The 21681-nt window shown below is 45.2% G+C and overlaps 1 protein-coding gene across 1 annotated transcript in view; it reads left to right on the forward strand.

Annotated features, from left to right (window-relative positions):
- Nucleotides 1-21681, forward strand: part of LOC137562610 (complement C3-like) — a 340327-nt gene that overhangs the window by 211249 nt on the left and 107397 nt on the right. The window contains exons 28-30 of the mRNA XM_068274113.1: nucleotides 1612-1762; nucleotides 6452-6615; nucleotides 17932-18090. Coding sequence (XP_068130214.1) covers nucleotides 1612-1762; nucleotides 6452-6615; nucleotides 17932-18090 — 474 coding nt within the window. The remainder of the gene's footprint in view (nucleotides 1-1611; nucleotides 1763-6451; nucleotides 6616-17931; nucleotides 18091-21681) is intronic.

A 21681-nucleotide genomic window follows, 5' to 3' on the forward strand; every position in this document is an offset into this window, starting at 1 on the left:
GTCCAAGAGCGGGACCTCAGAGGGGACCCTCACGGGCTACATTTGGAGGAAGCTCAGGTAAATGTAGATTTTAATTTCTAGGTACTGCTCAGGGTCCCTTTAACCATTTCAGCCGCCCAGATATGAAGCTCCCGTCCGGGCGGCTGCTCGCCTGCGCTCCCGCACTTCGGCGCGCCCCCATGCCCCGTGGTGTCCCCCAGTAGCTCTGGGATCAGTGAAAGGGAACATGGTTCCCGATCACCGATCACTGTCCCCTGCAGAAAAACCGAAGCGCTCACCTGTGAGGCTTCAGTTCTTCTGCCCGGAAAAATTTCCGCATCCCCCTTGTACTTCCGCTTAGCGAGAAGTACAAGGAGAGAAAGCAAAAACAAAGGTGGCCATCTTGTGGCCAAATAGTAAAACTACATCTACATATTTTTTACATTACACTCTACACATTTAACAACATTAAAAATTAACTGTTTATGGCCCACACCAAAATATTACCCAAATAAAAATTTTAATGGTAAAAAATAAATAAATTACAATTAAAAAAAAAAAAAAGACATAAATAGTTACCTAAGGGTCTGAACTTTTTAAATATGCATTTGAAGGGGGTATGCTACAAACATTTTTTTAATTATAAGCTTGTAAATAGTGATGGACGCAAAACGGAAACAATGCACCTTTATTTCCAAATAAAATATTGGTGCCATACATTGTGATAGGGACAACATTTAAATGGTATAATAACCAAGACATACGGGCAAATAACATACATAGGTCTTAATTATGGTAGCATGGATTATTTTAAAGCTATTTTAACCACTTGACCCCCCAGTGCTAAATTTCTCCGTCCCTCTGCGCACTGCTTCACCCCCAGGGACGGAGAAAGGCGCACTTATTTGTTTACTGGCTGGGAGTGGGCGGGGACCTCGCGCGCACACTCCAGCCAGCCAGCACAGCAGGTGACTAATTGGATGTTAGGAACAAGCGTTCCTAAATCCAATTAGACGCGCCGATTGCGGACACAATGGAGGCTGCTTCAAACAGAAGCAGTCTCCATTGATAACACATTAATGTAAACAAACGTGTAGCGCGCGATCGCGCGCCCCCGCGACCCGCGCGCGCGCGCACACACCCCCGCTCTGCAGTGCAATGATTGGTTATGGGGACCCCAGTCCCCAATAACCAATCATATCACAGTAAAAAATGAATGGAAGCAGCGCTGCAATGTACAAATTGCGCTGGTGCTTCAGGGGTAAAACCCCTCCGTTGTGAAGTGGTTAAAGCTATAATGGCTGAAAACTGAGAAATAATGAATTTTTTCAATTTTTTTCTTATTAATTCTGTTAAAATGCATTTATAAATAAACAATTCTTAGCAAAATGTACAACCCAAAGAAAGCCTAATTAGTGGCGGAAAAAACAAGATATAGATCAATAAATTGTGATAAGTAGTGATAAAGTTATTAGCGAATGAATGGGAGGTGAAAATTGCTCTGATGCATAAAGTGAAAAATCCCCGCGGGCTGAAATGGTTAAATAGAGGACTTGTCATATGAAATAATTCTGCATAAACTAAAACTGAAAAAAAATGTAATTTTACAGCATAAATGTATTGTCTCCCTAGAATCTACGAGGCAGTATTAATAAAGCTGTCGGATATATATTGGACCAGTACGAATATGTTCAGGACCCGTATGTTGTTGCCATCACTTCTTATGCCCTGGCTAAAGCAGGAAGGCTACAGAGCATAGAAAAATTGATGTCTGCATCTACAGGTATAGTATATAGTATTATCACTAGCATGAATGCTATAGAGATGTTCAATTTTCCCAATAGTGTTTATCTGCACTTTAAAGAACAAGCGACACCCATGCTAACCTAGAAATAAAAAGCACATACTGTATATAAGTAGATAACTACAACTTCTACTTACTTAACAGATGTATTGTGCTATCCACGTAATGATTCCTGTGAATTTTATAAAGTAAAAGCAGAAAATCCTATTCTAGGCAGTGGCCATCTTGCCAAGCTAATGCTGACATCATATCCTCCCTGATTCTTGTTTTCCCCCCTCCCTTCTCTTGCTCATTGTGTATTCATTAGCTGCCCTCCTCCCAGAGTCTTCAGACATTCCCACTGAGGTGTATACTAACAACTGTACTGTCTTTTTTTTTATTTACACATCCAATCACTGAGTCACCTCAGCCTTCCTTGTAAACACAAGTAATTAGAGGGTGTTTCTGTTAAAGGGAACCAGAGAGGAATGGGGGGTGAAAAAAGGAAAAGATTTTATACATACCTGGGGCTTCTTCCAGCCCCACAATCCTGAATCGCTCCCACGCCGCCGTCCTCCGCTTCCTGGATCCACCGGTACTGGGCCCGTCACTTCCGGCGGACGCGGCCAATTGTCCGCATCACAGGGGCTCCCTCCATACCCGTACGCATGCGGCTGCGCAGTAGGCAGCCACATGCGTATCTGTATGGAGAGAGCACCCTGTGATGCGGAGAATTGGCCGCGTCCGCCGGCCGACTGGCGGCAAAGACGGGACCCGGTGGCGGCGGATCCAGGCAGCGGAGGACGGTGGCGTGGGAGCGATCCATGCGTATGGGGCTGGAGGAAGCCCCAGGTATTGGTGTTGATCCCACCCTCCGTGCCTAAATCAAAGACTTTCTCACTAATAGGACACAGCTAGTTAGACTTGGCGACTGCTCCTCCAGTGCAAGAACCACCAACACTGGTGCACCGCAAGGGTGTGTACTATCGCCGCTGCTCTTTTCTCTGTACACAAACAGCTGCACCTCATCTGTGGACACGGTCAAGGTCATTAAGTTTGCGGATGATACCACCATTCTAGGTCTAATCGGTGAAGATGGCGAGCTTGAATATCACGGGCGAGATTAAGCGGACCCTCGAGTGGTGCTCGAACAACAGACTTGTACTAAATGCGGCAAAAACTGTGGAACTGATAGTGGACTTCAGGAAGAACGCTCCACCACCCAGCCCAGTCTTCATCAATGGCACGGAGGTCACCAGGGTACAAAGTGCGCGGCTCCTAGGCACCACCATCACCGAGAAATTGAAATGGGATGTAAATACCTCCACAACACAAAAGAAAGCCCAGCAGAGACTGTTCTTCCTGAGACAGCTGAGGAAGTTTGGAATGCCAAGGGAACTACTGACCAGTTTCTACATGGCGACCATTGAATCTGTCCTTTGCTCCTCCATCATCGTCTGGTACTCGGGTGCAAACGCAAGGGACAGGCTCAAACTCCAGAGAGTTATCAACACTGCAGAGAGGATTATCGGGTCCCCCCTGCCTCCACTAGACCTTCTCCATACTTCCAGAATGAAGTCCAGGGCCAACAGGATCATACATGACCCCTCCCACCCTGGATATCACTTCTTCACCCTCCTCCGCTCAGGGCGTCGCTATAGGTCCATCCCCACCAAAACCACCAGGCGCAGAAATACATTCTTCCCACAAGCGATTACCCTCCTCAATTCAGACCATCTCTCCTACGCCATTTCCTAGCACCCTCCAAGACCCTTGGCACCCCAGCGCATGCCCAATGACTGATCCCCATATGCTCACTCTTGGCACAATGACAGTTGCCTCCAGTACTAAGCGTTGCGGTGCAAGGATGCGGCTGTATAGAATGTAGCTACTACTCTCATTATGTATTGTTTTCTGTGTTTTTTGCACCATGTTGTTACAATATTTGTATTTTAATTTGCTTTATGTTGTTGTGTTATTTGCACCATGTGTTAATTGTTATCTGCACCATGCACCATGCCATCTTAGCCTATTGCCTGTGTCCACAAATAATTCCGGGTGCGGCGCCTGTCGCACTTGGCGAAATAAAGTATTCTGTATTCTGTATATTCTGTATTCTGTATATATATTTCATCCTCTCTGGTTCCCTATAAGCAGCCAGCCAGGGAAATAAATGGAAGAGGAGGAATATATTATAGATAAAAAGAACTCCCAGCATTCAACTGTTTGGCACTAGGGCCAGTGCTCCTAAAGTATGTGATAACTCCAAACCATGACAGCAGAAAAAGTTTTGCAAGTTTTGAATGCAGGATTAGCAACTTTATTACCTAAGCCCTAGGTTCTCAATGTGTGGTACGCGTACCCCAGGGGGTACTTCTAATGGTTCCAGGGGGTACTCTGGCTTGATATACTTAAACAAGGATAATAAATATAGAGTTTTAGAAAACGATAAATCTTATTTAAACACCAAATTAATATTTTAGCTAATTAAAAGCAATAGTAAATTATTGGGAATTGTTTAGAACCAATTATCATGTACTACAATTAAATATATATTTGTCAAGGGGTACTTGTGATCATGTTTACTATGCTAGGGGGTACTTGGTGAGTACAGGCTTTTACAAGGGGTACATACCAATAAAATGTTGAGAAACACTGACCTAATACACTCAGACCAGTTGCTGTTGAAATTTGATGTTTATGGTGACACTCCTGCTTTAAAGCCACGAAGAAGCATATGACTGATTTATCAGGTAGATAGTTTTGTTTGTGTCTGATTGGCTGGTCACAATGAGTGATGATCGTAATCAGCTAATTACAATTACACGAAATTTCATGTACATTTTCACAATTGTGCCTATATGTAATTACGATTTGTAAATTCAATTAGTTTTGTATAATCATTCGTAATTTTGCGTACATTTGTGCATAATTTTCGCATAATTTTGTGCCGAATTTAGCGGTGAATAGCGAAGCCCCCATGTATGCTATTGACACCAAAATTGCTACGTATGTCAAGGACAATAGTGGGTAAAAGTTAAAAAAAAAATGTTTTTTAAACTCAGAAAAGTGGCATTTTAAAAACCATTTTTCCTTTGCATTCTTAACCACTTTCCCCCCGCCTGTACGAATTTCTCCGTCCCTTTTTCCATCCTTTAACCCGCAGGGACAGAGAAATCCGTATTTTCCGCGCTCCCGCCGCTGCCCGCGCTCCCGCTCATAAACACGCCGCCGGCTGCTCGTAAACACGCCGCCGCCTGCTCGCCCGGAGATCAATGAACGGGAAAATCCATTCCCGTTCGTTGATCTAAGCCCCGCAATGATCCGCTGCTCTCCGATGAGCAGTGCGATCATTGTGAAAAAAAAAAAACACGTTACCAGCCTCCTTGTACTTCCTCCAAGCCTCCGGAAGGACGCTTGGAGGTCGCATTAAACAAAAAGTTACTGTTGCCATCTTGTGGCCAAATAGTAAAACTATATCCTAAACATTTTTCACATACAAATGAATTACTTATACACAAAAAATTAACTCATTACCTCCCACACTCCCCATTTATTTATTTTTTTGTAATTAAAAAATTTTTATGTACAATTAAAAAAAATACATAAATAGTTACTTTAGGGACTGAACTCTTTAAATATTTATGTCAGGAGGGACAACACTGTTACTTTATAAACTATGGGCTTGTAATTAGGGATGGACGCAAAACTGAAAAAAATGCACCTTTATTTCCAAATAAAATATTGGCGCCAAACATTGTGATAGGGACATAATTGAAAAGGTTTTATAACCGGGACAAAAGGGCAAATAAATTTCATGGGTTTTAATTACAGTAGCATGCATTATTTAAAAACTATAATGGCAGAAAACTGAAAAATAATTATTTTTTTCCCACATTTTTCCTATTTTCCCATTAAAACACATTTAGAATAAAATAATTCTTGGCATAATGTCCCACCTAAAGAAAGCCTAATTGGTGGTGAAAAAAACAAGATATAGTTCATTTCATTGTGATAAGTAATGATAAAGTTATAGACAAATGAATGGAAGGAGCGCTGAAAGGTGAAAATTGCTCTGGTGCCTTAACGTATTTAGAAATTTTGGTGGCAATAGCATGTATGAGGGCTTTACTATTACAATTACATACTAAATGAATTGCATTTTTTCCTGAAATTTCGCATTACGATTTTGCATCATAATTGCGAGATTTTGATGCGAAATAATGTGTTTGCAAAATTTGTGCTTATCCTGATTCCTGATAGTCAGCTGCTTTTCCAGAGGATGCTTGATGGACGGTAGCCTAATATGTAAGTGCCTAATTTTCTTGCCAAAGTCCCATTTGGACCATTTCCATACGCTTGTACACATGCTGCTGAGGTCATGAATGACTTTAAACAAATTGTGTTTAGATAGTCACACTGTTCCCGTTCACCGATCCCTGTACTACTAACAGGCAGCAATGAGAATGCGTGCGGGAGCTGGTGGCAGGCGATTGCAGCGAAGTACGTATATCTACGCCCCTGGAACCATTGATAGCCACCAGCGTGGTGTAGATATACTGCCTCCGCTGCTATAAGTGGTTAAATACTCACTTGCATCATTTAGAGGATTATAGCAGACTGTCAATATCTTCATCTTGGGCCAGGAACTCATTGTTTACGTAATTTTTACATCTTTTTTTCTTCCAGGAAATAAATATTGGGGGGACAGAGCGTATGGAGAGTTATCCATTGAGGCCACCTCCTACGCTGCTCTCGCTCTTTTGAAGAAGGGGGAGTATAAGAAGACTGTACCGTTGGCTCACTGGCTGATAGAGCAAAAGTTTCATGGAAGACTGTATGGATCAACTCAGGTATGTCATTTTTTTTTTCTGTTCTCAATTCACAAGAGAAAAGTCTCGTGACTGAGAAACACATCTAAGGCTTCAGAATCAGATGGCTCTTCACTTCATCTGAGAGAGAGGGAAAAAAACTTTCCTCTAAGACTCAGTCACATAGAATTTTAGCAATTTTTTTTTGAACATCCACACTTGCTTCTGGCATACAAGTACAGTGAGATGCAAAAGTTTGAGCAACCTTGTTAATTGTCATTGATTTTCCTGTAATAATTAGTTGGTTGTTACGATAAAAAATGTCAGTTAAATATATCATATAGGAGACACACACAGTGATATTTGAGAAGTGAAATGAAGTTTATTGGATTTACAGAAAATGCGCAATAATTGTTTAAATAAAATTAGGCAGGTGCATAAATTTGGGCACTGTTGTCATTTTATTGATTCCAAAACTTTTAGAACTAATTATTGGAACTCAAATTGGCTTGGTAAGCTCAGTGACCCCTGACCTACAAACACAGGTGAATCCAATTATGAGAAAGAGTATTTAAAGGGAACCTTAAAGGTAGCCATACACTGGCTCGATTCCCGGCCGTTTCGACAGCAGATTCGATCCTGGGATCGAATCTGCTGCCAATCGTTCGTGGTAAACGCAGCCGCCGATCCGATTCCCTCCCGGAATCGGATCGGTCCGTCGATCGCGCCGTGCGGGAAATTACCCTCGATCGCCCGCGGGTAAAGTGCGCGTCGCTAGCGGCGGCCGATCCGATCAGGTATACATTACCTGAGGCTGGCTCCCGGGCGTCTTCTCCGTGCTGCACGGCTCTGTTCCGGCTCCATCCATCCCGGCGCTTCCTGTGTCACTGCAGTGACCAGGAAGTTCTAATAGAGGGCGCTCTATTTGAACTTCCTGGTCACGGAGTAACACAGGAAGCGCCGTAATGGATCCGGAACAGAGCCGTGCAATGCGGAGAAGATGCCCGGGAGCCAGCCTCAGGTAATGTATACGGGGGGGACAGGCGGCAGGAGCAGCTCAGCAGATGGTGAATCGGTTTCAGGCTGAAATCGATTCACAATCTGTTTGCAGTAAAGGCAGCCATACGATCCCTCTCTGATCAGATTCGATCAGATAGGGATCTGTCAGCTGGTCGATCTAATGGCACATCGACCAGTGTATGGCTACCTTAACTGAGAGGGATATGGATATTTCCTTTCAAACAATACCAGTTGCTTGGCAGTCTGCTGATCTCTTTAGCCGCATTAGTGGCTAAATCACACACCTGAAACAAGCACACAGCTAATCCAGTCTGCCTTCAGTCAGAGCACCTGATCTGCATGCTTGTTGAGGGACTGTGGCTAAATGTATTAGAGTCACAGGCAGGGCCGGCGCTACCATAGAGGCAAAGGAGGCAGCTGCCCCAGGGCCCCAGAGCTTGTAGGGGCCCCCAGTGGCTACAAGAGGAAAAAAAATTTCAAATCGGCCTTATAGTTTTTGAGAAAATCGATTTTAAAGTTTCAAAGGAAAAAAAATACACATTTAAAAACCTGCCGAATTTAATGGTTAATAGCAAATCCACCTTAAATGCTAGAAACCCTAAATTTGCAGGATATGTTAAGGAGATCATTAGGAATAAGAGGAAAAAATAAATTTTCAAAAAGACCTTATAGTTTTTGAGAAAATCGATTTTAAAGTTTCAAAGGAAAAAAGTATACTTTTAAATGCGGTAAATGTCACTTTTAGCAGCAAACCTAACGGTAGTGTAATTTTACATGCATCAAACGAAAGCGCAATAAATTTTCTGACGGGGTTTCCAGGGGGTCCATACGCAGCAGCAGCGCTTTGGCCAGGGATCGCTATACAGCCGCAATATGGCTGCATGAAGATCCCTGGCATTTTTTTTCCTATTTTCCCCCCAAAAAATGTATGTTTAGAGTGTGGCCCCATTGTTGCTTAAACCGGCCCTGGTCACAGGATCAGCAGGAGAGTCAGGGAGCTAGTATTATTTTAAAAGGAAAAATCCACATCCTTTTCAGTTTAGGTTCCCTTTAAGGGGGTCAATTGTAAGTTTCCCTCATCTTTTAATTTTCTCTGAAGAGTAGCAACATGGGGATCTCAAAACAACTCTCAAATGACCTGAAGACAAAGATTGTTCACCATCATGGTTTAGGGGAAGGATACAGAAAGCTGTCTCAGAGATTTCAGCTGTCTGATTCCACAGTTAGGAACATATTGAGGGCATGGAAGACCACAGACTCAGTTCAAGTTAAGAAATTCCAGAAGATCCGCACACTCAAATATACCAAGTCTTATTTATTCAAACATGTGACACAACCATTCCAGAAAACCAACCAGTCATTTCGGGGCCCGAGGGGGCCCCTTTGTCAAGGCTGAAGTGCAGAATGGTAACGTTAAGTTCATGTTAAGGCTCGAAGTGGCAGGCCAAGAAAAATATCGGATAAATGGAAGCGACAAATGGTGAGAACAGTCAGTCAACCCACAGACCAGCACCAAAGACCTACAACATTATCTTACTGCAGATGGAGCAACTGTGCATCGTTCAACCATTCAGCGCACTTTACACAAGGAGATTCTGTATGCGAGAGTGATGCAGAGGAAGCCTTTTCTCCGCCCACAGGACAAACAGAGCCGCTTGAGGTATACTAAAGCACATTTGGACAAGCCAGCTTCATTTTGGAATAAGGTGCTGTGGACTGATGAAACTAAAATTGAGTTATTTGGGCATAACAAGGGGTGTTATGCATGGAAGAAAAACAACACAACATTCCAAGAAAAACACCTGCTAACTACAGTAAAATATGGCGGTGGTTCCATCATGCTGTGGGGCTGTGTGGCCAGTGCAGGGACTGGGAATCTTGTCAAAGTTGAGGAACGCATGGATTCCACTCAGTATCAGCAGATTCTGGAGACCAATGTCCAGGTATCAGTGACAAAGCTGAAGCTGCGTTGGGGCTGGATCTTTCTGCAAGACAACGACCTTAAATACTGCTCAAAATCCACTAAGGCATTCATGTAGAGGAACAAGTACAACGTTCTGGAATGGCCACCTCAGTCCCCAGACCTGAATATAATTTAAACTCTGTGATGTAAGTTAAAGAGAGCTGTCCATGCTCAGAAGCCATCAAACCTGAATGAACTAGAGATGTTTTGTAAAGAGGAATGGTCCAAAATACCTTCAAGCAGAATCCAGACTTGCATTGGAACCTACATGAAGCATTTAGAGGCTGTAATATCTGCAAAAGGAGGATTTGCTAAATATTGCTTTAATTTCTATTTTGTGGTGCCCAAATTTATGCACCTGCCTAATTTTGTTTAACCACCCTGGCGTTCTGATTAAATCGCCAGGGTGGCTGCGGGAGGGTTTTTTTTAAATAAAAAAAAAACTATTTCATGCAGCCAACTGAAAGTTGGCTGCATGAAAGCCCACTAGAGGGCGCTCCGGAGGCGATCTTCCGATCGCCTCCGGCGCCCAGAATAAACAAGGAAGGCCGCAATGAGCGGCCTTCCTTGTTTTGCTTATATCGTCGCCATAGCGACGAGCGGAGTGACGTCATCGACGTCAGCCGACGTCGTGACATCAGCCGCCTCCGATCCAGCCCTTAGCGCTGGCCGGAACTTTTTGTTCCGGCTGCGCAGGGCTCAGGCGGCTAGGGGGGCCCTCTTTCGCCGCTGCTCGCGGCGAATCGCCGCAGAGCGGCGGCGATCAGGCAGCACACGCGGCTGGCAAAGTGCCGGCTGCGTGTGCTGCTTTTTATTTCATCAAAATCGGCCCAGCAGGGCCTGAGCGGCAGCCGCTGGCGGTGTTGGACGAGCTGAGCTCGTCCAGACCGCTCAGCTGGTTAAACAATTATTACACACTTTCTGTAAATCCAATAGACTTCATTTCACTGCTCAAATATAACTGTGTGTGTCCCCTATATGATATATTTAACTGACATTTTTTATCGTAAAAACAACCATTTATACAGGAAAATCATGACGATTAACAAGGTTGCCCAAACTTTCGCATCCCACTGTATATTTAAAACCATTTCAGCTACCCAATGGTGTGTACAATGGTTGATATATTAGTTCATCTCTCATCCTTCAGCTAATTGTACACGACTTGCAATAATAGACAAAGAAAAAAAAAAAAAACATCCCCCTAACTTGGCATTAACCCCTCTTTAATGCCTACATGTATCCTACCTCCCAGTGTTAGCTCCTTTGCAAAACTTAGCTATGGACACCTAACCCTAACCTGTGCCGCCTCGGGAATAATAATGAGCACACATTTTGCATAGACATCATTTTGCATTTTAATTCACAATTAAAGTGTGAAATCATATTGCAAAATTTTGAGAAAAATCATAATTAATTTAGTCTGTAATTGCAATTACCGGTATTCGTAATTTTGCATACATTTTGCATAGTTTTCACGTAATTTTGTGCCGAATTTAGCAGGTAATAGCAAAGTTCCCATACATGCCATTGCCTCCAAAACTGCTTCATGTGTTAAAGAGAGTCTGAAGCCATTTTAAAAACTAGTTTTTACTTCTTATAGATGATGGCCAGGGCTAAAAGGTAAAAACTAGTTTTCAATATGGCTTCAGAGTCTCTTTGAGGAGAATGGTGGGTACAAGTCAGAAACAGAATTTTTCAAAAAGACCTATGTAGTTTAATTTTTAAAAATGCAAAGGAAAAATGTTTTTTAAACTGTAATTTTTTGGGGAGTTTAAAAAAAACATTTTTGCATACTTAAAATCAATTTTCTCAAAAACTGCAAGGTCTTTTTGAAAAATCTTTTTTTTTTATCTTGTTCACACTTTTCTCCTGAGCATATGTAGCAATTTTGGTGTCAATAGCATGTATGGGGGCTTTGCTATTCACTGGTAAAGTCAGCATTAAATTATGCAAAAATGTACGCAAAATTACTAATGACTACAATTACAGACGAAATTAATTATTTTGTATATACCGTACAGTATAAGCCACTGACATTTTTTCCTCCTCAGGCAGAAGGGTCTAGAGCAGGGGTCTCAAACTCAATTTACCTGGGGGCTGCAGGAGGCAAAGTCAGGATGAGGCTGGGCCACATAAGGAATTTCACAATCGCGGCGCATCGCCGCCTCTGCCCGCCCCTCACTCTTCCTTTACAGAGAGGGGCAGGGATAGGCGGCGATCCGTGCGGCGATTGACGTCAGGAGGGGCAGAGCTGAAGCTGAAAGCTCTGCCCCTTCCAGGAAATACCGGCGGATTGCCCCCCGGGCGATTTGGGGGCTCTGCAGCCCTCGTTTAGTGGCGGGATGCGGCGGATTACTTGGGAGCACTGAAGCAAACTATAAGGAAGCTTTTGCCGGCGAGGGCCACAAAATATTGTATCGAGGGCCGCAAATGGCCCGCGGGCCGCGAGTTTGAGACCCCTGGTCTAGAGAGATGTGATGGGGAACATTATGCTGCTTGTAACATCATTTTGAAGTGATGGCTTGAGAAGGCATATCCCTGGAGTGACACACAGATGGCTACAGGCTAGACAATGATACCGTGACTTTCATTAGATTTCAGGATGATTTCCTTGGACCCATTGTCAGAACCTATGTTGGTGCACTGTGTTCCGGGTTTCTTCTGGTGCACAACAATACACGGCCTCATTTAGCAAGAGCATGCAGGCAGTTCCTCGAAGATGAAGGAGTTGATGCCAGTGTTTGGGCCACACGTTTGCTTGACCTAAATCCAATAAAACACCTCTGGGACTGGGACATTATGTCTTGGCCCATTCAACGAAGCCATGTTGCAACTCAGATTGCCCAAGAGCTGGGAGGAGATCACACAGGTATGCTCCTAATGAAGCGATGGACGATGCCAACAACACTGTCAGGCATCCATATGAGTGCATGGGGGCCATACAAACTACTGGGTATTTAAATTGTGGCAAAATGGATAGGCTTGTGCAGGGGCGGATGTGCCATGACGCAGGTTGAGATGCATCATTCAGACGGCAGATGGCTGGGGCAGCGCTGGGCATATACCGTAAGTGACACTGCCACCCGTCATTGGCCTGATACCCCCCTTGCAAGCAACAGTGGCAGATCTCAGCCGTTTCCCCTGACAAGCAGCCTCCTCCAGCCCTGTATGCACTGCATTGTTCCCCGCTCCGCTCATCTCTCCACTCCTGCGCTCAGCTCCTTGCCAGAAATAAGCCCAGCAGCAGCAGATCCACACCACTCCAAACTCTCAGGGGACACCTATACCTGGCTACCTATACTGGGAACACCTATACTTGTGTACCTATACTGGGGACACCTATACTTGACTACCTATACTGGGGGACCTATACCTGGCTACCTATACTGGGGGGCACCTATACCTTACTACCTATACTGGGGGACCTATACCTTACTATCTATACTGGGGGACCTATACCTGGCTACCTATACTGGGGACACCTATACCTTACTACCTATACTGGGGGACCTATACCTGGCTACCTATACTGGGGGGCACCTATAACTTTCTACCTATACTGGGGGGACCTATACCTTACTACCTATACTGGGGGACCTATACTTGACTACCTATACTGAAAGCACCTATACATGACTACCTATACTGAAAGCACCTATACCTGACTACCGATACTAGGGGCACCTATACCTTACTATCTATACTGGGGGGACCTATAACTGGCTACCCTTTAAGAGAAGGAAGTGTGATGTGGAAATGTATTTAACATGTGTAATGTTAAATCAGCATGTTAGGCTAAAATTTGCTTTGAAATTAGCATTGTGGAACTGAAATGGTGCATAGATAGAGGCCTAAGCGCACATTTGGTCGCATGTACTGGGGAAAGCGGGGAACTTTCCAGAAGCGCTGCGCAAGCAGAGCTAGGGGACAGTGCAGGCGCAGTAGACAGAGCAGCTGAGGGAACTGGTTTAAACCAGTTCTCCTCACAGTGCGAAAGTCAGTCAGGCGGTGGTGAGCGAGGGGAGCAGAGGCCCAGACCGGAGCAGCCGTAGCAGCCACCCCATAAGGCAGAGTGGGGGCCCGGAAGCAGCGAACACAGGAGAGAGCCCAGTCAGGACTCTAGACCAGGCGGCAGCTGAAAGCCTTAAAGAGAACCTGTACTGAGTAAAAATATTTAAAATAAACACATGAGGTAACTTCAAATGAACATTACAGAGTTACCTTGCCATCAGTTCCTCTCAGAAGCTCACCATTTTCTTCTGACAATAATCCCATCCAGTTCTGACAATATTTTGTCAGATCTGAAATAGATCAGTTGCTGTCAGTAAAATATCAGTTGCTGTCAGTTATAGCTGAGAGGAAAACGGATGTACCAAGTAATGTTCATGTTTCCCTATGGCTCAAGTGGGCGATGTTACAGTTTAACTGTGTGCTGACCAGAAAGCTGTTATGGGGTAAGGGCTATTTTCAAAATGGAGGACGGAAAATTCCCTTGATCACAGTGAACAAACAGGACGCGGGGCAGGAGAAAGACACTGAGGAGTAGACTACATGGAAGGTAAGTATGACTTGTGTATGCTTATTTTGACTTTTATTTTCAGTACAGGTTTTCTTTAAAGAGACATCAGGCCAGATCCAAGCCAGTCAGGGCCGGCCTTAGGTTTCACAGCACCCTGAGCAAAACCTGATTTTTGTGCCCCCCTTCATCCTTTTCACGCACGCACGCACGCACGCACACACACACACACGCACTCAGACACACAGGCCCATATGCAATTCACCTTTTCTCCTGAGATATTTCCTAGGACAGTGGTTCCCAACCTTTTTGACCTTGTGACACTTCACGCCAAATGCTCAGATCTCCGTGACACGTCACATATGTATAATAGGAAAAATACTATTAATAACCACGAATGGATGGAAAGAGTGCATTATCCTGAATACACTTAAAAATGAAGCCTGGAACCTTTCAGGAATATTAATAAAAACAATCAGTGGGACAGTTAGCTGCCCCCCCCCCCCCCCCCCATTTAGAATGATAGCACAGCACCGACAATTTGCACCACGCGTTATAGCCGCAGTGCGCCCCCCCAAAAAAACACCCCCGATCTCATGTAGGTGCCCTCAACATAGGTTGCCAAGCATAGGTGCCCCCAGTATAGGAAGTCAGGTGAAGGTCTCCATCGCCCCCATAGGTAGCCAGGCGTAGGTGCCTCCAGCATAAGTAGCCATGTGTTGGTGCCCTCAGTAAAGGTAGCCAGCTATAGTTGCCCCCAGTATTGGAAATCAGGTGTCGGTGCCCTCAGTATAGGTAACCAGCTATTAGGCGCCCCCTTGGAAGCCGGCGCCCTGAGCGACCGCTCTGGTCGCACAGGTCAAAGGCCGGCTATGAAGCCAGTGCAGAAAGAGAGAGACACTGTTGAGACAGATGAGTATAAGTATTGCGACTTTGGCACAGACTGTGATCAGAGTAATAGCCAGTACCAGGTGAAAAGAGTAAGGATTCAGTGATGGTTATCTGAGAGAAAGTGACAGTTAACCACAGCATACTGAATTTATCCTCTGATGAACGTGGTGAGATCAGGATCTGTCTGCTTGACATGTCCTTAAATGACCACTACCGCGAATCATGTAAATTTTAACCATCCCACAGTAGATATAACAAGTATATAAAAGCCTCGCTGTGTCTTTTTTTTTTTTTTTTGTAATGGCCCTTTAATTTTACATATCTCACTGTATTCTGGGTCCGTCAGTCCCTGACAACGCTGACGGACTTTTGTAACTAAAAAAACATAGCAGGGGGAGCCTTGTCAGGTTTTTTTTTTGGGGGGGGGGGGGGGGAATGATGGTTTAGTACTGCTTTCCCAACTGACAAAACTGTACTGCACAAGATAACCTATTGCCAGTCTTCCCTCCATCATTAACCGTTACAGCGAAGGACCCCCGCACTCAGGCATCCTGCAGGCTGTGAGGGAGGCAGCTGTCAGCGCAGACTCTGCTGCACAATGAGCCATTCTCCCTCTCTATCGTTTCACCTGCGGGTCTGCCAGTGGTGACCGTTAGCGTTATGTCAGGGACTGACCGACCCAGAATACAGCGAGATATGTAAAATTAAAGGGCCATATACTTGTTATATCTACTGTAGGATGGTTAAAAATTAAATGATTTGTGGTAGTGGTCCTTTAAAGAGACAGTAACTATGTGATGATAAACAGTTCATTTCTGCAATATAGCATTGCATTGCCTAAAGAAGCAGAGACTGTGCCCAAGTTACAGCCCGTGTGAGTGAACTCTGTCACTTAGATAGTAATAGGCCTCTGTCAAAAGCCTAATTTGATGTATAGCTCAGCCGCTAGAAGTGATTGTGATCCAGAGACATTTTGCCTGTCAGCCTGCATAAGTTATTCAGTCTATGTACCAACAGCCTGATATTCAAGTGCAACCTAAGTGATATCTGTTCTACCTAACTGCAAGATTTGTGCAGGAGAGAGAAAGATGGAGCATTCGGGATAAAGAGAACCTGTCAGTTAAACATAACAAGTTCTGTTAACCTGTCAGCAGACAAGGAGAAGATTTGTGATGGAGTCACGCTGCATCCAGTGACACTAAAGAGAACTACAGTAAAAAGGAAAGTAGCACCTGATAGAGAAAAAGAGTAAAACAGAGTTGATGATTCGAGTGTTGCCATTGCATAAGCTGGAGCTTTGTTAGTGTGAAATCTAAACAGCCTGAAGAGAGAGTGATCTTACTACAGATAGATCTTGGTGCTGTATCTGGATGGAGTAATGGTTAAGGGCTCTGCCTCTGACACAGGAGACCAGGGTTCAAATCTCGGCTCTGCCTCTTCAGTAAACCAGCACCTATTCAGTAGGAGACCTTTGGCAAGTCTTCCTAACACTGCTACTGCCTATAGAGCGTGCCCTAGTGGCTGCTGCTCTGGCTGGTGAGTCCGCCAGGAGAAAAGTGCGATATAAATGTTATTTGTCTTGAATCTGGGTGCATTTGTTTTCTTTGGTTCGTTTTGTTTCTTTTTATTTCTTTTATCCCTTATCTGTTTATTTTCTTATTTTTATTTTGTTTAATTATCATTTCATGTGGGGTGCACACAGGGGTGTAACTAGAAATCACTGGGCCCCCCTGCAAAACTTTAAATGGAGGCCCCTTCCCCTGCACACTTAATAGGGGCAGTCTACAAATCTTTGTCTACAAAACTTTGTATGATTCCTTATCAGTAGCTGAGCAGATGCAGTCATTAAAACAATTGTGCAGAGAACAGAAAGCATTTTCTCTCCTTGCCCTTAGTTGTCAGTCTCTCAAGTCAGGGCCCCCTGTGGCTTCTGGGCCCCCCTTTACACCCCCCCCCCCCCCCCCCCAAGGTTTTGCTGAGCAATATAGCTTGGACTTGGCAACAAGGGACTGAGACTGTATAGAACTGTAATTGCTCAGTATACTGGTTCCTACCCAAGCCCCTACACATCAGCATATGGTACTGTAATAACAAGTGTTTTATTGAGAAGTGGTTGATGATTGTAAAGAAAAGATAGATCTGTTGTAGCTCAACTGTGTGCATAAGTAACTTGAAATGTATTCCGCAGCTTTTACAGATGCACCGGCAGTGAAGAGGAGAACATTGACATTGTATTGGGAAAAGAGTTTATATTTGTGTTGAGAGTTATTACTGGTTGAGGAAGTTACCAGTTGACCATTGTTGGGTCACAAACAAATTCTTGATATTCACATTTGAGTCAGTGTCTGGTGGATTCCTCGCAGCCGGGGCTGAACACAAGGATAAATCGGGTTACACCTATATTGGGGGAACCTATACCTGGCTTCCTAAATGGGGGCACCTATACCAGGCTTCCTACCTATACCTACCTATACTGAGTGGTTTTTTTTTTTTTTGGGGGGGGGGGGTTAATTCTCTTAAAGAAAACCAGAGATGAAAAAATAACATATTTATACATACCTGGGGCTTCCTCCAGCCCCATCAGCCTGGATCCCTCCCACACCGCTGTCCTCCGTTGCCTCTGTCCGCCGGTACCCGTGTCCCGTCATTTCGGCCAGTCGACGCAAGCGCAGTGCGCTCCCTCCATACTGCGCAGGTGCATGCGTACAGAGCCGGAGGGAGTCCCTGTCCATGCGGAAGAATGGCCGCATCTGGCGGAAGTGACGGGACCCGGTACCAACGATAGAGGCAGCGGAGGACGGCGGCGTGGGAGCGATCCCAGCTTATGGGGCTGGAGGAAGCCCCAGGTATGTATAACATCTTGGTTTCATTTTTAAAAAACGTTCGTCTCTGGTTTCCTTTAATAATTCATGATGATGCAGTGCATGTTTTGTCATAATGCTATAATCTTATGGTCTCTTTACAGGCTACCATCATCATGTTTCAAGCTCTTATTGAGTTTTATAAGAATGAGCCAGTCAAGGAAAGTAATGAATTGGATGTCAAAATCAATCTCCCTGGAAGGAATGACATAAAACCTCATCGAATTACCACCCGCAACGCTATGTTGTCCCGTTCAGAGTCGGTAAGTGGTTACCTGGCAAGGCTTTACACATGGGCTTTAGGATACCAGTAGAAGAAAGTCAAACTTCACAGTCCAGTCAATGCAAGATCATAATCAGCTTGTTATTCTAACCCATATCCTATATTGTAACACGGTCAGCTGGTGGTCAATTGAAATGTGTTTTTTAAAAAGTTGATGTATAGCTTTACCCACAAGTCCCTGATCTTCTTAAAGGGACTCCGAGCAGTGCAGAAACTATGGAAAGATCCATATCATTTTAAAGCTCTCTTTCTCCTCTTTCCAATGATATATAAACCGCCACCCTACGCCTTTTAGTTTTCGCTATTTTCGCGATTTAAATTGCCACGGCCGCGATTTCGACCGCGAATATAGAGAAAACTAAAAGGCGTAGGGCGACGATTTAGGTGTCGTCAGAAAGAGGAGAAAGAGAGCTTTAAAATGATATCCATCTTTCTATAGTTACATTGTATTATACAGGACGACACTTTCCCCAGTGTCAGCAGCTCCATTCTGCTGAAGTTCACTATGCAATTCCTTTAAGGTTTAGACTCAAAGCCAGCCAGGGGTTAAGCTTTAGGCTCCACCAGAGGGGAGATGGGTTAGGCGCCACCAGAGGGGGGTTAGGGTTAGCCGCCACAAGGGGGGTTAGGGTTAGACGCCACCAGAGGTGGGTTAGGGTTAGGCGCCACAAGGGGGATTAGCATTAGGCACTGGGTGAGTTGACACCGGTGGAAGGGTTAGGTGCCACCGGGGGGGGGGGGGGGTTAGGCAACACCAGGGAGAGTTAGGCATTGGGAGTGGAGGGTTCTGTGTGAGGGTAGGGTTAGGTTTAGCCATAGTAAAATATCGGTAAAGATTACTAATAATTCACTATCAGAATCGAGTAGTAGAATATGGCTAATTGTAGTAATATTCTACTAGCAGCAATCCCCTGCGCCTTTTTTTTCCAGGCGCCTTTATTTCATGTATGCAAGTAAATTAACAGGTAGGTGATTAAAGTCCTATGTAGGAGCCCATAGTGAGATGGTTACTTAATACTGTAGGCTCTCGCCGTCACATCACCTCAAACTTTACAAACAAACCCCACACATCTGTATACTACTGGTCAGGGCCGGATTTACAGCTCAGGAGCCTATAGGCACAGAAGTTCTGCCGCCCTAAACTCCGCCCCTCAGCTGAAGCCACACCCCCAAATCACACCCCCTTTTCGTAAAATGAACTTAAACCCAATAAAAAAATGAGTTTCATTTACCTGGGGCTTTTACCAGCCCCCTGCAGCCATCCTTTGCCCTTGACATCACTCCCAGATCCTCTTCTCCCCCGCCGCCAGCTAGTTTCGTTTTTGCCAACTCGGAATCATATCATTGCACGCATTACCACAGTTACAGGACGCTACAGTGGGTGTCAACACGTATCTTTGTACGCATTGCCACCCGCTGTAGCATCCTGTAACCGCGGTAATGCGTGAAATGATACACGTGGCGGCCCGCTGATTCGAGACGGCAAACCGAAACTAGCTGGCGGCGGGGGACCAGAGGATCCGGGAGTGACGTCAAGGGCAAAGGATGGCTGCAGAAGGCTGGTACAAGCCCTAGGTAAGTGAAACTCATTTATTGGGTTTAGGTTCACTTTAAGAAATAAAACCACACATGGTAATGCAGATATCCCTAAAGACAAGCAGAGAATACCAACGACATGCAAATAATACAAATCACAAGGAAATGAGATTAATATAACGCAAAAATTGTGATGTATAGTTTCTATTAATAAAGCCTAAAGCTATGTACCTACGTCACGATTTTCCCAATGACTAGCAATTTTTTGAGCACCGAGCAGTCATTTCTGCGCTATCGCGATGTGGATACAGTCACACGACTATGCAACTGTTGCTTAGCATCGCGCCGCAATAACGACCATCATGGCTGATCGGATCTTCAAGATCCCCGACGACTCCCGCGCAAAGTAACGTGATCGATTACAGTCTTGTCGCGCAGACACGTAACGTCGCTTGACATTGTGCATACTCGCCAGCAGGAGGAGGCTTCGCCTAATGACCATCGTCAAAGGATGTTGCTGGGCCCGACGGGTGGTGAGTACGGAGCTCAACTCCTGTGCCCCCCTCAAGCAGCCCCTGGCCTATACAAAATCCTCCCCCCAGGCAGACTGTGGCCTGCGCAATTACCATTCTAAACCCACCCCTCACCACATAGAGCATGTCTTTTTAACACTAAAGGCCCGTTTCCAGTAGGGACGAATCTGTTCCAAATCCACAGCGTTTCCCCACATGCGAGTCGGATGAGGAAACGCTGCCCATTCAGTCAGTGGGTTTCCCCTCCAAATCACATGCCATTGCGATTTTGGATAGCATGCTGCATTTTCCTGCAGCATGCTTCCTAATCCCTATAGCCATTGCACAACAACTGCACAGGTGTTGTGTCCCATTCTGAAACACATGTGGAAATGGGCCCTACATACACACAGTACACATTGTGTACATACACACATGATACACAAAGACACAGAACACATGGTACACACACATACACACACAGTACACACAGACACAGAACTCATGGTACACACAGACACACAACACATGGTACACACACATACACACACACAGTACACACAGACACAGAACTCATGGTACACACAGACACACAACACATGGTACACATACACACAGACACAGAACACATGGTACACACACACGGTGCACACAGACACAGAACACATGGGACACACAGACACAGAACACATTGCGCGCGCGCGCGCACGCACACACACACACACACACACACACACACACACACACACACTGTACATACGAACACAGTACACATTGTACACACACTGTACACATACATCCCCTGTACACAGTACACACACACACACTGTATTCACACAAACACACACACACAAACCAGACACAGTACACACACACCATACACACTGTACACACAACTCCCTCCTACTCCCCCCTCCCCACCGGATATTCAGGCAGCAAGCTAAAAAGTCATTACCACAGGCAGCTTTGACATGTCGTTTTCCACAGCTGTCACTGCACTGCCTGAGTGCCACAGCAAGGTCTTACTCTCCACTCCAGGGGGGACCACCACCAGGGCACACACACCACTGTCTGTCACACACGTGTGCAGAGTCCAGCTTCAAGACCCAAATAGTATATACAGAGGGCGGGGCAGAGTTGTAACTATATGGACAGACAGTGCAGGGCTATCTCCTGAGTCCTACCTACAGGGATGGTTCCTCTGCCCCCTCCCCGCTGTCACTTCAAAACACATGCTGATCGGCTGGCTGCCTTAATGGACAAGAGAGGCGGGGCGGGGCGGGGCAAAGCTTCTTCCTACCTGTGCTGCACGAGTTGAGTTGTCCTCCTCTCTGTCCCCTTCCATCACACCGGCGCAGGCAGGCTAATTTCGCCAATCCGGATCATGCACCCGCCTCGGGCCGCCCACGTGGTTTATCAGTCAGAGCGAGCAGCAGAGACAGACAATCACGCCGCCAGCCGCCGTCTTTGCACGCAGCAGCTGCTGTCAAGTTGCAGCGCTGCATGCAGGCATGAATACGGCG

This window comes from Hyperolius riggenbachi, chromosome 3 (genome assembly GCF_040937935.1).
Source record: "Hyperolius riggenbachi isolate aHypRig1 chromosome 3, aHypRig1.pri, whole genome shotgun sequence".
Classification (NCBI taxonomy): Eukaryota; Metazoa; Chordata; class Amphibia; order Anura; family Hyperoliidae; genus Hyperolius; species Hyperolius riggenbachi.